Source organism: Triticum urartu, unplaced genomic scaffold (assembly GCF_003073215.2).
Source record: "Triticum urartu cultivar G1812 unplaced genomic scaffold, Tu2.1 TuUngrouped_contig_6302, whole genome shotgun sequence".
NCBI classification, from domain to species: domain Eukaryota; kingdom Viridiplantae; phylum Streptophyta; class Magnoliopsida; order Poales; family Poaceae; genus Triticum; species Triticum urartu.
Genome location: NW_024117054.1, coordinates 1 through 15,309, shown reverse-complemented (window position 1 = coordinate 15,309; position 15,309 = coordinate 1). Strand labels below are relative to the sequence as shown.

The 15,309-nt window shown below is 41.7% G+C and overlaps 2 protein-coding genes across 2 annotated transcripts; both read left to right on the top strand.

Annotated features, from left to right (window-relative positions):
* Nucleotides 1–1,695: 1,695 nt before the first annotated feature.
* On the top strand, nucleotides 1,696–8,809 carry LOC125530422 (zinc finger MYND domain-containing protein 15-like; the record flags this gene model as incomplete). The annotated part of the gene is given in 12 exon segments (XM_048694824.1): nucleotides 1,696–1,944; nucleotides 2,569–2,679; nucleotides 3,482–3,595; nucleotides 3,845–3,963; nucleotides 4,808–4,854; nucleotides 4,938–5,038; nucleotides 5,834–5,918; nucleotides 6,464–6,572; nucleotides 7,703–7,859; nucleotides 7,977–8,048; nucleotides 8,377–8,490; nucleotides 8,592–8,809. Coding segments are annotated over 11 exon segments (1,116 nt in total). The 3' UTR covers nucleotides 8,685–8,809.
* Nucleotides 8,810–10,358: 1,549 nt separating this feature from the next.
* Nucleotides 10,359–14,657, top strand: LOC125530421 (probable thiocyanate methyltransferase 2). The gene is made up of 8 exons (XM_048694823.1): nucleotides 10,359–10,481; nucleotides 10,562–10,707; nucleotides 10,819–10,905; nucleotides 11,534–11,634; nucleotides 11,750–11,849; nucleotides 13,323–13,369; nucleotides 13,516–13,594; nucleotides 14,241–14,657. Exons 1-8 carry the CDS (start codon nucleotides 10,403–10,405, stop codon nucleotides 14,280–14,282), a joined length of 681 nt encoding a protein of 226 aa, XP_048550780.1. The 5' UTR covers nucleotides 10,359–10,402; the 3' UTR covers nucleotides 14,283–14,657.
* Nucleotides 14,658–15,309: the final 652 nt, after the last annotated feature.

The following is a 15,309-nucleotide window of genomic DNA, read 5'->3' as shown; positions in this document are numbered from 1 at the left end:
CTTGCCTTCCACGCCAAGGAAAGTCCCTTCCGGACACGGGACGAAGTCTTCAATCTTGTATCTTCATAGTCCAGGAGTCCGGCTGAAGGTATAGTCCGGCCATCCGGACACCCCCTAATCCAGGACTCCCTCAATGGTGGTTTCCAGAAGATGCTAGTCTTCGATAGGCTAGACTTTCCCCTTCCCTTCTGGCATTCTGCAGTTTAGTCCACAGATACAACCCTTTCCTTTGATACAGATGCATACATAGTTTAGATTTGATGTAAGTCTAGCGAGTACTTTGGATGAGTACTCACGGTTGCTTTGCTACTTTTTTTCCCCCCATACCCGATTGTTGCGACCAGATGACGGATCCCAGGAGCCAGACGATGCCACTGATGACTACTACTACCCGGAGGATGCCTACTACTACGTGAAGACCGCCGACGACTAGGAGTAGTTAGGAGGCTCCCAGGCAGGAGGCCTTGCCTTTTCGATCATTGTTGCTTTTGTGCTAGCCTTCTTAAGGCAATCTTGTTTAACTCATGTCTGTACTCAGAATTGTTGCTTCCGCTAACTCTTATGTATTCGAGCCCTCGAGGCCCCTGGCTTGTAATATTAAGCTTGTATTATTTTAATTTGTGTCTAGAGTTGTGTTGTGATATCTTCTCGTGAGTCCTTGATCTTGATCGTACACATTTGCGTGTATGATTAGTGTACGATTGAATCGAGGGCGTCACAAGAGAATAGCATCAGGGAAGGGTAGGAAAGAAGAGCAGAACCCTGGCGTCGGCACTCCCCGCTCCTCACGGGATTCAAGTGGTCGCCGAGGGAGAAGGGAAGGGGCAGAGGGGTTTCTAAGTCATACCGCCGTTGTCGAGGTAGCCACTACCGTCATCATCGTCGTCGATCACCATGGCCCGGCGGCTAGGTTATCCAGCGCGAGGAATGAGGGAGGGAGGGTGGATCTGACCGCTGCCTGAGTTGCCGCGGCCATAGAGAGAAGGGGAGGGGTCGCCGCGGCCATGGAGGCCCGCCTCCAACTACAAGGACTTCGCGCTGCCATGCCGGATCCCTCCGCCTCCCGCGCCCGTCTGCCATCACCTGGCTCCGGCGAGCATGCCTGGGTCGCCGCACCGCCCTCTTTTCTCCCATCTTCTCTTCCTCACCACCCTGTCTCTTTTCTGCCATGGATCCGCCCGGGAAGCCGCGGTCCGGCCTTCCTCGTCGTCACCGGCGACCCCTGCCTCGCCGCTCGCCACCGGATCCGCCTCCCCAGCCCTTGCCGTGCACAGATCCGCCCCCTGCAAGCTCCAGCTGCCTCGCCCCCAGCCGCTCGAGCCACCGCGTTGACGTAAAAAAGACCGCGGGTTGAATATACCAAACTACAGGGTCCTTTTTATAAAGTGAAACGTTTTCTCAAATTAGCCACTTAAAACGGGACTGCGGGTTGAATAAGCAAAATTATAGTGACTTTTTTGCAAAACTGATGGCGACGCACGACCAGAAGCAATAGCTGGTTTATTAGTAGGTAAAGATAAAGATAAATGTGATTTCATGATGAAACTTTGCAAGCTCTTAGAATTTGTCAAAGTTTACCATAAAAAATTCAGATTTTTTTGAACATTTTAAAAATATTTTTCGAATTTAAGCTCGGGTGCAAAAACTTCACGTCTCCTATTGTTGGTGTTTTTCTGTAGATTCATCCTGATCTGTCCGCCACCCGTCCGTGTGTCGCCGCTCTACCCCCGGTCCACCCGTTCGACCGTCGCCGCCCACTCCGCCCGCCGTCGGTGCCCTCCGAGCTCCTCCCCTCCGGTCATCGCCCGCCGGCCGGCCGTGCCCAAAAGCGCCTCACATAATCACTGGTCAGCGCGTGGTCTTCCTCCACCTCCACCCGACAGCCCGCCGTCTTCTTCCCCAAGATCGACGAGACCTCCCTCCGTGCCGTCAAGCTTCAGCCCCGTAAGACATTTCCCTCTCTCCATCCTCCCCTACTTCCCCGTGTCTTCTTGGATGCTGGGCTTGCATAGTTCTGAAGAGTGGTGCGTAAGGCCCAGGCTTATTAGCTAAATTCTTGATGCAAACCAGAAATTTTACTTCACAAACAGCATAGCAGGTTAAAGCTACATACATTATTTTCTCAAATAAAATAGTTGGCTTTTCTTCCACTGGAACAAACTAGACAGAAATTTGTAACATGGTTGGGGTTGGTAGGATGTCAGCTGGGTTGAGGATTAGTAATTTCGTATGCATAGTTGGCAGGGTGCAGATTTTGTTTTCTAGCAATAGTGTAGTGCTGAACGCAGTTTGCAGCTTTAATAGTCCATCAGTCACCTGCGCCGACAGTACAGGGTGCAGGGTGCTTAAATCACCACTTCATAGACAAAATCTAACTTGTTCAGTTCACAACTTCACATGGTAATTAGCATTGAGCAACCGGCAATATTAAATAAACAGATGAGACACCAGCCAGCAGCCACTACCACTACTAGCACATGGGAAAAAATTGCAGTGCTCTGCACAGATTTTTGTGGGCTGGAGCCGTCTTTGTCACCCCTCAAAGAGTTCACTTTCCTTTCTTGTCAGACGACAATGGAGTGTGCGGCAAGGGGGATAGTGGAGGAGCCATGCGCCAGCGGCGCCCACCGGCGGTGCGGCAGCTGCGGGGCAGTGGCCTACTGCTCGAAAGGCCACCAGGTAGCACCTATTCCTTTATCTTTTCTTCCGTTACAATTTATTTAGTTCTTGAAATTTTGGGGGGAGGGTTGCAAATTTGAGTGCGTGCTCTAGCTCCAAGAATGACTGGCATGTCAGTAGCACTCTGAATAGAGAAATATGGCTAAGGAATGGGCGCATTTGGACTCGTGTATACCATGAGCTTTGTAAGCATTGAGGTTTTTGTGCTTCTAGATTGATTTTTCTTTGGGGGTTTTTGATTGAGGAATGTACTACAAATTAGTTGGATCATGCAACCTTTCGGTGAAAATATTGCTAGAAAAGGGTTCACTTGATTCTTGAAGGCTCACGGGTACATTAGGATTGAGTTACATCGTTGTAAATTTGTGATGGTCGTTGTTTTAAATAAGCCATAAACACAACGTGGGAATCATCAGGCATCAGGAGATATCAAACTGCAGACAAGTTTTTTGTTCACTTTGCATTTTGAAAGGAGTATTTCTCCTATATTCGCTTAAGCTTGAGCCTTTCAGGATGGTTGGGGTGTTTGATAGACTTCATGTTAAGAAGGGTTGATAGGCTATGCATCATGCAGTAGGAATGGATGACTATTTGATAACCATCAACAGCAGTTTGATTCTTTGATAGAGGTAGCAGAATTATACTACTAGGAAACACGACTTTAGGAGCCATGTAGCACTATCGACAGGGTCAGTGGAGTTTATAGCCATGTACTCGGAAATAAATTCTTCTATAATTGTATCACCTATCATTCTCCTTTTACATATATTTTTCATGCATTAATTTGGCAATCCCTTTTCAGTTCATACATTGGAAAGTTCATAAAGAAGAATGTGCAAGGCTTGCAACACAAATGAGTCGCATTGATATGCTCAGCCAATTTCCGTTCACATTCTCCGTCGAACCTCTTGCTCTGGTACTTCTTGTCTTTCCAAAATAGTGATATTCTGTTTCTCCGTAATTTTTCATTTTCTTCTTGTGCCTGAATTTTGTTTTATGGTTCTACCTTAGATTCTTGAAATGATTTGGTACCAATTGCCTTCATTCATGTTCTGCACTTAACTCACTTGGTCTTCTAAGTTACCTTTTTATGCAAATTAAAGAGCCTGTGTTTCCTCATTGCTTTGTGATGTCTTGTTTTCTCACACACATTTACTAATTTTAGAATCATACAAACCGAAGTATGAGGTGCTTATTTTTGGAGTCAATGAAAGTTCACCTGAAAGGACTCTGGAAATCAGAATGCATGTGTGGCCCAGATATTGCTTCTGTCAAGGACCTGAGGTTTGTAAAAGAAAATAGCATAATGACGTACTAGCCTTTTCAAGAAAACTCAATGAGCATTGTGTCTCGTTGTATTGATGATTAGAAAACTGTACATGCCTTAGACAAGGTCAGCCGAACAACTGAAAGAAAGAGCAAAATGAACACACTAAGAAATACTCAGTGTGCCGGCGGCAGAAGAGCAGCCCTGGAATGATCTTGTCAATTAAGCATAATAATGAACTCTATTGTTTGTTGAGGAGGCACTCTTAGCCATCCATTTTGATATTCTATATGATATCATGTTATCAATGTATGATCTTCCATGTCTTGGGAACACTATTAGTTAAGTCTAAAGATCTTGTGGCTATCTTTTTGGGAACTCACTTCTCTTATTAAGCTATTATGGTCGGAGCAGGAGGGAATTCCTGTGATCTATATACTTATTTTGAATGTTTGAATTAATACAGTTTGACTGGCTGATGGTAGTGATTTTGCTGCTAATTTTGTTTGTAAGTTGTTTATAGAGTCTTGTGTTCATCTTCAAATTTTTCGCTTAACTTCATATAGGGCATCAAAAGAATTTTGTAATGGTCTATGAGGATGCGGGTAATTTTTTTTTTTTTTGTATAATGATGAATTGCTTTTGTATCTCAACTTTTTATGTAGTCATTTCTATCACTTTTTTCATCCTATAGATCAAACTTGAATAATTTCGAGTCTTCACCATTTTCATGTGGGTATAAATGTCTCAGTGGCTAATTATTTATTAAACAAACTATTTACATGGCTTCAAATTGTTATTTCTATATTCCATCGTTACTGTCTGGTAATTTGACTTTGTATTGTTCTGCATAATGTACAGCATAACAACTGAATGGAACATGGAACGCTCACTTTGCCCATGTACAGGTACATCTCTGGATTTGGTGAGGTTGCTGGAAATATGTTTATTTCACTGTAATTAAAAATATCACATTTTTTGTGATCCATAGAGCCTGAAAATCCTGTGCCCGCACCCCTGGCAAGCTGGGAAGACTACTTTCAGTGGAGATCCCTTCCTTTACATTCACCTGTGGCAGTTTTACTTCACTGGGTATGTGCAATATAATATCTTATGATATATACTTCCTCCGACCCAAAATAAGTGACGTGGTTTTAGTTCAAATTATTTTTGTATGGAGGGAGTATTAGTTTTCAGAAGTGGTACTCTCTATATATCCTGTTACTCATTATGTCATCTGGTGGGTTTGATTTTGTTAATAAGAACACATGGGGGATGGGGTATTCTGTTTGAACATATTAGGAGGGCAAAATAAAGGTCCAAACTAAGGAGAGACAACTCCTTAACAAACAAAGAAATATACACAAAAACACATCCACTGCCTAAAACAAGTACTATTCTGAGTGCTGTTTGTGGGTTTAAACCATTTACCCTAAATGTGCTAGAATTGATGATTGCATGGGTGAACAAGTATGTGTGTGCAGAAACAAAATAAGGCGTACCAAATTCTCATGTGAATGGAGCGATAATTTCAGAATTTGTGTTGGTCGGTGCATTGTTAATACAATTGTTGTATATAGGATATGTGCGGAAGGTTTTATTTACATTGAGATAATCCATCTTGATGTCATCATATAGCATGAAACTTGGAAAGTCTTGGATAGTATCAATTTCATTAATTATAAGTGGTCTGATACTGAGCAATGTTAATTGCGAAGTGAGTAAAGGGAGGAATTGAAGTTAAGGGGGGCAATGCTTATTTTATATAGCATTTTCAGACAGGGAGATGCTGCTGTTTTAGTATAGTGTACAGTTGCGGTCCCATTTTGTCTTACTGCGCAATCTCATTATGGGCCAGTGTTCACCGCACTTGCTTCATTTTTGCAGCCACTTACTCTATATCATTGCCTTCAACTATCTCGCGTCCGAACCTCAAGATATGGCCATGACACTCTGCACATTCACTATTTAGGTAAAATCTGTTATGTTCAGCTCTCTTCCATGTAGAGTGCTTGCATGCATCTGTGTAAGTCCGGTTGTTCCATGGTAGCCAGCTGCTTCAGTGGTTCCTGCTAGCGTCATTCTTTATTGGGCCAAGCTGGTTTAAAATGCCTTTGAGGTTCACTCTATGCTAGGGCTAGTTGTGGATGATTGCATTTTTGCAAAGTCTTGAAGTGTTGGTAAACTTCTTAATGCCTGCTGAAATTTATTTCAGAAAGTATAAGCGTCTCCTGGTATTATCATTTGTTTCATTGACTACCTCCATCCCACATTGTATTGGTTGTACAGGATTATCACTAAATATTTGGGCACAAATACGTGCCATTAAGTAGTAAGCAATATTGTACTTAAATAGTTTTAATTAAGAATCAAGTTTTAATTATGTGATGGTTCCAGTTTACCACAACTCGCCATAGGAGAAATATCTTTCTTCAAGTACTCTATAGCTCTTTCAACCAGATAACAGGCACTGATGTTTTGCTTTCTTCATGCACATTATCTACCACATATCTGAAGGACCTGAGAAAGAGCTGCTTCAGCTTGCGGTGTTTGCAGAACTACGTGCACTATTTCCAGGTGTCCACCTTCGCATTGAACTTGTGGGGCCAGCAGTTCCAAGATCCAGGTTAGCCACCGAAGCTGATTTTTGATTTTAATGTTTGATATTTCCTTGTGTTTGCCTGACAACTTCATATATATACTTACTTTTTTCCCCATCATTATTTTTATCGTTCCATTTTTTATTAGAGCTAAATAGAAATCTGCTCCAGTTAGTCATCTTAAATAGAAAAGGTTGAACATTAATCTAGACTCTGGAAATAATTTAGGGGGTGTCATGTTCAGAATTCTTGTTTATGTCGCATTAATTTTGATCGCATTATTCATTTGTGCAAACTTGATTCAGTTCTGATTTTTTCCATAGTCAGAGGATCTAACTGTCTTGCTTGTGTGCAAGCCAACCTCGAAATCTATTCATGGCTGTATGGGAGAACAATCTTTCACCTTTAGATTTAACCATTTAGACATATGTCGAATGAATGCAATATTGACTAATACAATCAAATAGTATGATGACGTCCATAGAAGATGGTGTTACATGTTTTAACTTACAGCAGAAGATGAGGCATTAAATTGCTTTAAGATCAGTAAGGTTGAGGTAGAGAACCAACTAGATAAGAAAATCAAATGCCTAAGGTCGAATAGAGGAGGAGAATACATCTCACATGTGTTCTCTGAATTCTGTTTGGCCAAGTTAAGTGTGCCAGCATGTGAATGGCAAAAACTAGGACCTAAAATGGGTGCCATGTGATAAGGATTCTGGGCAGTGCTGTGCTCCACACAACTACTCAGGTCTCCGATTGTTGTCGCCTCTCCTTTGCATGTGCCCGATTGCCGCGACCTCTCCTCTGTCTATGTACAAAAGCATGTCCGACTCCATCTGTTGCATTGCAAGTACATGTTGTGATTTGTTATTTCATGTGTGATCAAATTCCCGGTTGACTCATATCGAGTTTAGTCTATCCAAGTTTTAAATCGATGATACACGCAGTACTAGCCTTCATATATTTGATAGTGGTAGAAATCTTGTAGACCTAACATTGATGTTCAGTATGTTGCCTGTTTTTGGAATTATTTTAGTGGTAGGCCTTATTTTCAACAGGTATTACATATACAGTTATTTCCAAATACTGAGTAGGATAATTAGTTTGGAGTTCCTGCTCTTTTTTGTGATTTTGATATGATGGCTGCTTACAGGGATGGTGAAGTTGTAAATATTTCCAGCTATCCAAATTGTTCCGGTGAGAGTTGCCATTGTAGATCTTCTATTGCCTCTGAGAACTTGAATTGCAGTGCAGTGACACTGAGAATATGGAAAGGACTCTATCATGAGAGATATGGTGATATAGTAAAGGTTCTCTCAACAGTAACTCTTGACTTATTTAAAAATGTGAAGTTCCCTGTCAGCTTCACAGTCAAGTATTTTCATGTATGGCTGACTTCCCCCTACTAATAATTTGTTTCTTGGTAGGATTCAAATCCTCATCTTATACTTGCCCCAAATGCGGGTGTAGCTGCTTATCCTAGTTGGATGCCAACTATTGTAAGTATTGAATGCATAATAAACAAGTTATTTTCGTGCTGTAGCATGCATTTATGACTTCAACTGTTTGATCCTCTGCCGGTGTATCCTCCCTCCTTTTGTCAATTAAGTTATAACTTTAATTTTTTGAGTAAAAATGCATGCAGTCAATTAATATCTCTTGTTTCTGTAATACAAGCTATCTTCATCAGCTACATGAGTCATGGAAGCATGTTTTGGCATTTCATAGTAATTGCACATTTACACTGCCTCAGCTATATTTTTAAGAGCCTTTTTTTATTTAAAACAGTTGGTGCTAATTATCATTTGTATTCTATTTCGTTTCAAGGAAATGATTAGGGGGATTGGAGTTCCTGCAATCTTTACGGACTTTTGCGAAGAAGCTGCTCATCTGGCTTCTTGCTGCATAAGCTCCATAACTGGTCAACCCCTGGGACTCCCTGTATGTCTTGTATATGCTCTGTCTTTTGTTATCTCTTTTGTTGTTGAATTATGGAGCGTCAATCAAACTAACACCTTCATCATCTGTCATTTCTCATCCAGATACAGGTAAATCCTTTCAGGCAGCCAATTGAGGAGAACAATAGTGCGCTATACATACCATGCTACTCGAATGGTTTTGTTTTTGGAATGTAAATAGCCATTTTAGCCCCCTTTTTATCACCAGAAAATATTCAGAGGTTCAGTCGTGGAGGTATGATAATGTAACTTCTCCTAATAAATATAGAGAAAGATGCTATGAAATATGTTTACATGGATGATATTGCCCTTGGTTGTAAACGGTATGTATTCCCTCCGTTCCTAAATATTTGTCTTTTTAGAGATTTCAACAAGTGTGACTACATACAGAGCAAGATGAGTGAATCTACACTCTAAAATATGTCTATATACATCCGTATGTGGTAGTCCAGTTGAAATCTCTAAAAAGACAAATATTTAGGAACATAGGGAGTATGTGTTAAAAAACATGTGCTTTTAAGGCGAACTCATGAAATCATTATTTCAGACCTAACTGTTCGTATGAAAGTTGATGTGTTGCCCTGTTGGCGCAGTTGCACAATTTGCTTATTGCAAAATCTGCCCCATGGTGGACCTAGATAGTTATTTGCCTTTTATCTAGCTAACGAAAAACAAGTGTTCATATCTCTAGGGAAAGGGAGGGAATTTTAAGGTATAATCCCCCGTCCCTACATATAAGTCTTTTTAGAGATTTCAATATGAACTACATATATACGAAGCAAAGTGAGTGAATCTACACTCTAAATATGTCTATATACATCCGTATGCATTCCACATTAAAATCTCTAAAAAGATCTATATCTAGGCATATTAAAATCTCTAAAAAGATCTATATCTAGGAACGGAGGGAGTATATCACATGATATATCAAAACCTTTAAAATGGCACGCAGGAGTAGCTGGGCATGGCCGCCTACACCGGCGCTATAATTTACACTGCATGCAGGAAGACTTTTACATGTGATAATGGCTTGGAGGCAGAGCTCTTGGCGTGCAGAGAAGGCGTCGAGCTCGCGCTGCACAGAACCCAACTCCCCTTCGTTGTTGTTGAGCTGGACTGTGCAGAGGCGGTAATGATGACCAAGAGTCCCATGCAAAATCGCTTGAAGTATACGGCACTGGTACAGGACATCAAAGGAATGATCGCTGAGAGCATGAGGGAGATAGTGTCGGCTCACATTAGTCACTCACATAACAAGGTTGCTCATGGCCTTGCTGCCTACGGTAGATGTGCGCCTCGCATCGCGGTGTGGTTTGGGCCGGGGACAAATGAAATTGTATGTCTGTGTATGGCAGACTCTCCTCCTTAATAAATAAAATCCCCCTTCCCCTCGCAAAAAAAAAAACCCCGCCCGAGGAGCGTTTGATTAGCTAGTTGGTGTGGTAATCGCTTACCAAGGCAAGGTCCGAGAGGATGATCAGCCACGCTCGGACTGAGACATGGCCTAGACACTGACGTGCATGCATACATATACATGTACACATGCAAATCCGCGGCGCAGCCCATGGTTTTCATACATAATATATATGTATATACGACGGTGCTCAAAGTACTCGAAACTCGAAAGCTCGCCAGGAGCCAACGTGGGTTCAGCGTCATTAATCATTAATCATTCTACACTTGGTACTAATTGATTCGCCAATCATGGATCTCGAGATGATTAGCATCTCATTACAACACAGTACTACAATATATAGTAAGAAGTACATATAGTACGGAGTAGCAGTTAAATTAGTGAGGGCCAGCAGTACGTTTTTGAGTATATATAGTTGCAACTGAAGGGGTGGGGGTCGGCAATTCACAGGCAACAGCAACCATATCAGTCGGCGTACTCCATGGCCACAGTCCTACTCGACGGCTCCAACCCGGCGGTGGTTCGCGTGCGGCAGCTCATCGACGGGACCGAATCTTCAGGTACGTACTACGTGCATGGGGGCACTGATGGATACATCTGTATGGTATGATCACATGCGTGCGTGCGTGCGTGCGTGCAGATGGGTGGACCAGGTGCTGGGAAGAAGGCCTGACGCCGTGGGACCTCGGCGAGCCCACCCCGGCCGTCGTCGAGCTCGTCAAGTCCGGCACCCTCCCCGGCGGCGGCGGCACCACCGCCACCGTCCTCGTCCCGGGATGCGGCGGGGTACGTACGTCTGCTCGTGCATGGATGACCCCGGTCGCATGAGCATCATCTTCTTTGCTCTCCGTGGCCTGAAACTAGAGCTATCATAACTAACCTGCACAAAAAATGCAGGGGTACGACGCGGTAGCTCTGTCCGGCGCCGGACGCTTTGTCGTCGGCCTCGACGTCTGCGACGCCGCCATCCAAAAGGCCAGACAGGTGGATCACGCATTTCCGAGTAAAAATGGATAAATCTGACTTTTTTGAAACTTTAACACAAAATGAACCCAATTCAAAACAAATTCACGAAATGGCCCACTTTTACATGACGTCTGGGGTTGGAGCGTTTCATGCCCTGGCTTACCTCCGGGCGTCATGCAAATAGGCCATTTTGTGAAAATAAACAAATTAGATTGGGTTTATTTTGTGTTAAAGTTTCAGAAAATGGCCAGATTTATTCATTTTCGCCACTTATGATAGTATGATACTTCTTCCCTTCCATAATTTAGTGCATATAGATTTTTTAAAAAAGTCAAACCTTACAACCTTTGATAAAGTTTGTGGAGAAAAACATTTACATCTAGAATGCCAATCCTATATCATTAGAAGCATCATAATATGTAGTTTCATATTTTATATATTTGGTATTGTAGATATAAATAGTTTTCTCTATAAATTTTGTCAAAGTTTGTAAAAATTGACTTTTCAGAAAATCTATATGCACTATATTATGGAACGAAGAGAGTATGATATATGAGAAGTTGTGATTCAGCCACTGTGTGTATCGCTACTTGTGATATATTACAACATTAATTAATAACACCATAACTTGCACGGATGATTTCAGTGGTCGTCGATATCGCCGGACGGGAACTTCATCGCCTTCGTCAACGCCGATTTCTTCACCTGGGAGCCACCCGAGCCATTCCATCTCATCTTCGACTACACGTACGTATGCTAATTAACCAAGTTCGAGCAAGTCTGTGAACTATACATGTAGTTAATTTGCCTCCCTATATACTTATATGACGATGATGTGTTGCTCGTTTAATTGCGTGTTCAGATTCTTCTGTGCTATTGATCCATCCTTGAGATCAGCATGGGCAAGGAGAATGTACGACCTACTCCGACCAGATGGAGAACTCATCACCCTCATGTACCTGGTAACTATGCTAATTAACCACGTTGCAGGAATATTTTGCAACATGTTCCATTGTGATTCATTGTATGAAACATGAATATTTGAAGCAATAATATAAAAACCTAAAACTGAAAATACATATAATTTATTATGTTTGATTACTATATAATGGTAAAATGTCTATTAAATATATATAGCATAATAGAATGAAAATTCTCATGTATGTTTCCTTGTTGAGACGGGTCCTTTTTTTTTCATGCATGTCATGATGAAGTGACTTGGTTGCATGTTGAGAGACATATGATAGTGGGGATGGGCCTTTTCTCATGCATGTAGTCCCATGATGTGGCATGTTTGCATGTTGAGAGAAATAGTTAGTGGGGGCTAGCTACTTAGATATAGAAGATTCTACTAAAGTAGTACACTGCACAATGTTATTAAGGAGATTTTGATCGGTTAAGACAAGGGCTTCATAGAAAAATACAGTACTACCACTTCTATACATTGTTTATGTGAGAGTTACAAATATAATTCTTTTTTATGAGATATAATACTATGAATACAATATTATATTTGACATAACATGCATATACTAAAAATCGTTGGTCAACCTTTGTCTTAATCAATCAAAATACACCTTAAATTTGCTTTAAAAAATACACCTAGTAGTTTATCATAAGGGGGTGGATATATACATGTGTCTTTGATCGTCACCTTTTATATGTATATGTTAATTAGTACAAAGGTATTAAAAACAATGCTTTAAAAGAGAGGATTTCGGCTTCGGGCTCCATGGAGCCCAAAATTTTCAAAAATTTCAAAAATTCAAAAGTCATTTTTTATGTTTTAGAAAAATCTGAAAATAAATAAAAGTACTTATAGATGCATAATATATGTGTGTAAAATTTCATTTTTAAATACGTTTTGATGTGAGCTATACAAAAGAAAAATCATGCACTTCTATAGTGAATATTATATGTGTTAAAGATACATGGTTTTGTTATTTTTGTGTAGCTCTCATAAAAATTTATTTTGATATTTTCTTTAACAACTACCATACAAGCTATTTGCTTAATACATGCTAGTAAGTAGGCCGGCGGTGGAGTATTTATTTTGGTCTTTTTTTTTGGTCTGTCTGTATTTCGGTTTCAGAATGGCGTGAATCCATCTATCCACCATTATGAAATTTTATAGACAAGTAGTATAAATCTATGTGTATGTATATAATTGTTTTTCAGCATTTTCTAAATCATAAAAAAATAGATTTCTGAAATTTTCAAAATCTGAGCACCATGGAGCCCGGGAGCCAAACACATTTCTAATTTTAAAAGTACTTCAGATAAAAATTTAATGGTGTTATTTTCTTAAAATACGTAGATATACTAATATTTTTTTTTGAAAACTTTGATTGGATGCTTTGTAGAGAATCCAACAGAGCTGTATATGTGGTCAGTTAATATGTTTATGGGCTCATAACTTCATGCATGCATGCCAGGTTGAAGGCCAGGAGTCCGGGCCACCATTCAACGCCACTGTGCTCGAGTAATGCATGCATGCATAAGTATTACTATTTTTTTGATTGGTTATTTGTTTCCTCAACATGATGTCGTTTGTTTCACTGATTTATTATTTCTATATTCACTATTTGATTTATTTTATATGGCAAACATGTTCACTATTTTATGCAGCTATGAGGAGGTGCTGAATCCCTTGGGTTTCGTCATTGTCTCCATTGAAGACAATGGAGTGGCCGTTGAAGCAAGAAAGGTACACGTACTTTCATCGCCACTACCACTACTGACGGGCCAGAATCGGCCAGCTCTAACGAGTTTAATTAGATCATCACACATTTTATTCACTTTATCAATTTCTTTCAGCATACATTTATTCATGGTTTCAAAGCCAAACAAGTACGTATAGCTTTGTAAAAGTGCAAGACCAATCGACAAGCTAGTTTCAATTGACAATGTGGATTGGAATGGCAAATGTCATGAATTTACCCGCTTAAAATCTCATCCGTACAAATTGCGAATGACAGTATAGTTCCACCATTTTCATGAACATGTTTTCCACCTTTTATATCACTGACGTCAATTCTGTGCGAAACTTCACATGTGAGAACATACAATCATGTTTGTTAACATATTATTTGAGATTTTTTTAGTTTTTATTGTTCATAAGAGTTGCGTGTAGACCCATGTTCACCATTGTATATTTGGATACAAGCTCGATGTGTAACCATTTAAAGTTATAATGGTTCTATCATACACACATACTTTTTAGTAAACGGATTAGCAATTACAATTTATACAAAACATATATGTTTTGGTATTTGCTTATTCACACACAGTATGTCTAGCTATCCAAATCACCAACTACAGGTAGCAATAATGTCTAATCCTCTCGTTTTTAGGGGATGGAGAAAATGGCAAGGTGGAAGAAGATGGCAAACTGAGCGAAAAAGGAGATTCTCATTACTCTTAATTTTCAATAAAATAGCAGTGGATGGGCATGACATGCAAAACATCAAGCTAAGCTGAGCCGGGTTACCACCGCTAATGTTTACTAGATACACTTGATCATACATGATCAATCCCTGCCCTCGCCATGATCGCGGATTCCCTGCCACCCGGAGCGAGCGCCCTTGGCTTGGAATGGGTGTTTTTGCATCTTGCGCATGCAGCCGCGCCCTTTTTCATTTCCCCGCCGTAGTCTTCTTAGGTCCACGTCGGCTGGACTCACGATACCCCCCTGTATTTCGTTGCTGTCTCGCAATCCGGTCTGTGGTGTAATCGAGTTTGCTTATGGAATCAATCTGCCTTCTCTATTTTATCCTGGAACGTTCGCGGCCTAGGCGACTGCGATAACTGCAAAGACGTTCTGTCCGAGCTAATCTCCGGTAACCCCTCTGTTGCGCTGATCCAAGAATCAAAGCTAGAATCTCTCTCCGTCCCTAAATTGCGTACCTTTCTTCCTCGGCCACTTAATCTCTCGGTTGAACTGACGGCCGTTGGGTCCGCCGGGGGTATTATCTCCGCGGTTAACTCTCTAAGAGCATCTCCAGCCGTTCGGCCCTCCAGGGCGCTAAAAAAGAGGGGTTTGGGGATGAACCGACGCTAGTTCGGCTCCTGGGGGTGACTTAGCTCCCAGTAACGCCCCCAGGCGCCGGCCCCAGGACGCGGAAAATTCGAACTTGGTCGTTCTCGCTCACAAAAGACGCCACAAGTCCGGCGATCACAAGTCACAGTTCGGCGATCGAATATGTTCAGGCGTACAAAAAATAGAGCGGCACAAGTTCGCTTGCGCAACGCATCACTCGGCGGGGTCGGCGGAGTCGGCGTGTGCGGGCTTGGCGGTGTCGGAACTGCTTCTGCGCTGGGCTGTGTCGGCGCGGCTTCGGTGCTGTTGGGCGTCGTGGAGGCGTCATCACGCAGGCTTGGCGGCGGCGTTGGCGTGGGCGGTGGCATCAGGGGGGGTGGGCG

Excerpts from the sequence above, each read along its gene's own strand:
- LOC125530421 (XM_048694823.1), top strand. The coding sequence starts at position 10,403 with ATGGCCACAGTCCTACTCGACGGCTCCAACCCGGCGGTGGTTCGCGTG. Across the intron at positions 11,635-11,749 it reads CATCTCATCTTCGACTACAC|ATTCTTCTGTGCTATTGATC; the intron begins GTACGTATGCTA and ends TTGCGTGTTCAG. Across the intron at positions 13,595-14,240 it reads TGGCCGTTGAAGCAAGAAAG|GGGATGGAGAAAATGGCAAG; the intron begins GTACACGTACTT and ends TCTCGTTTTTAG.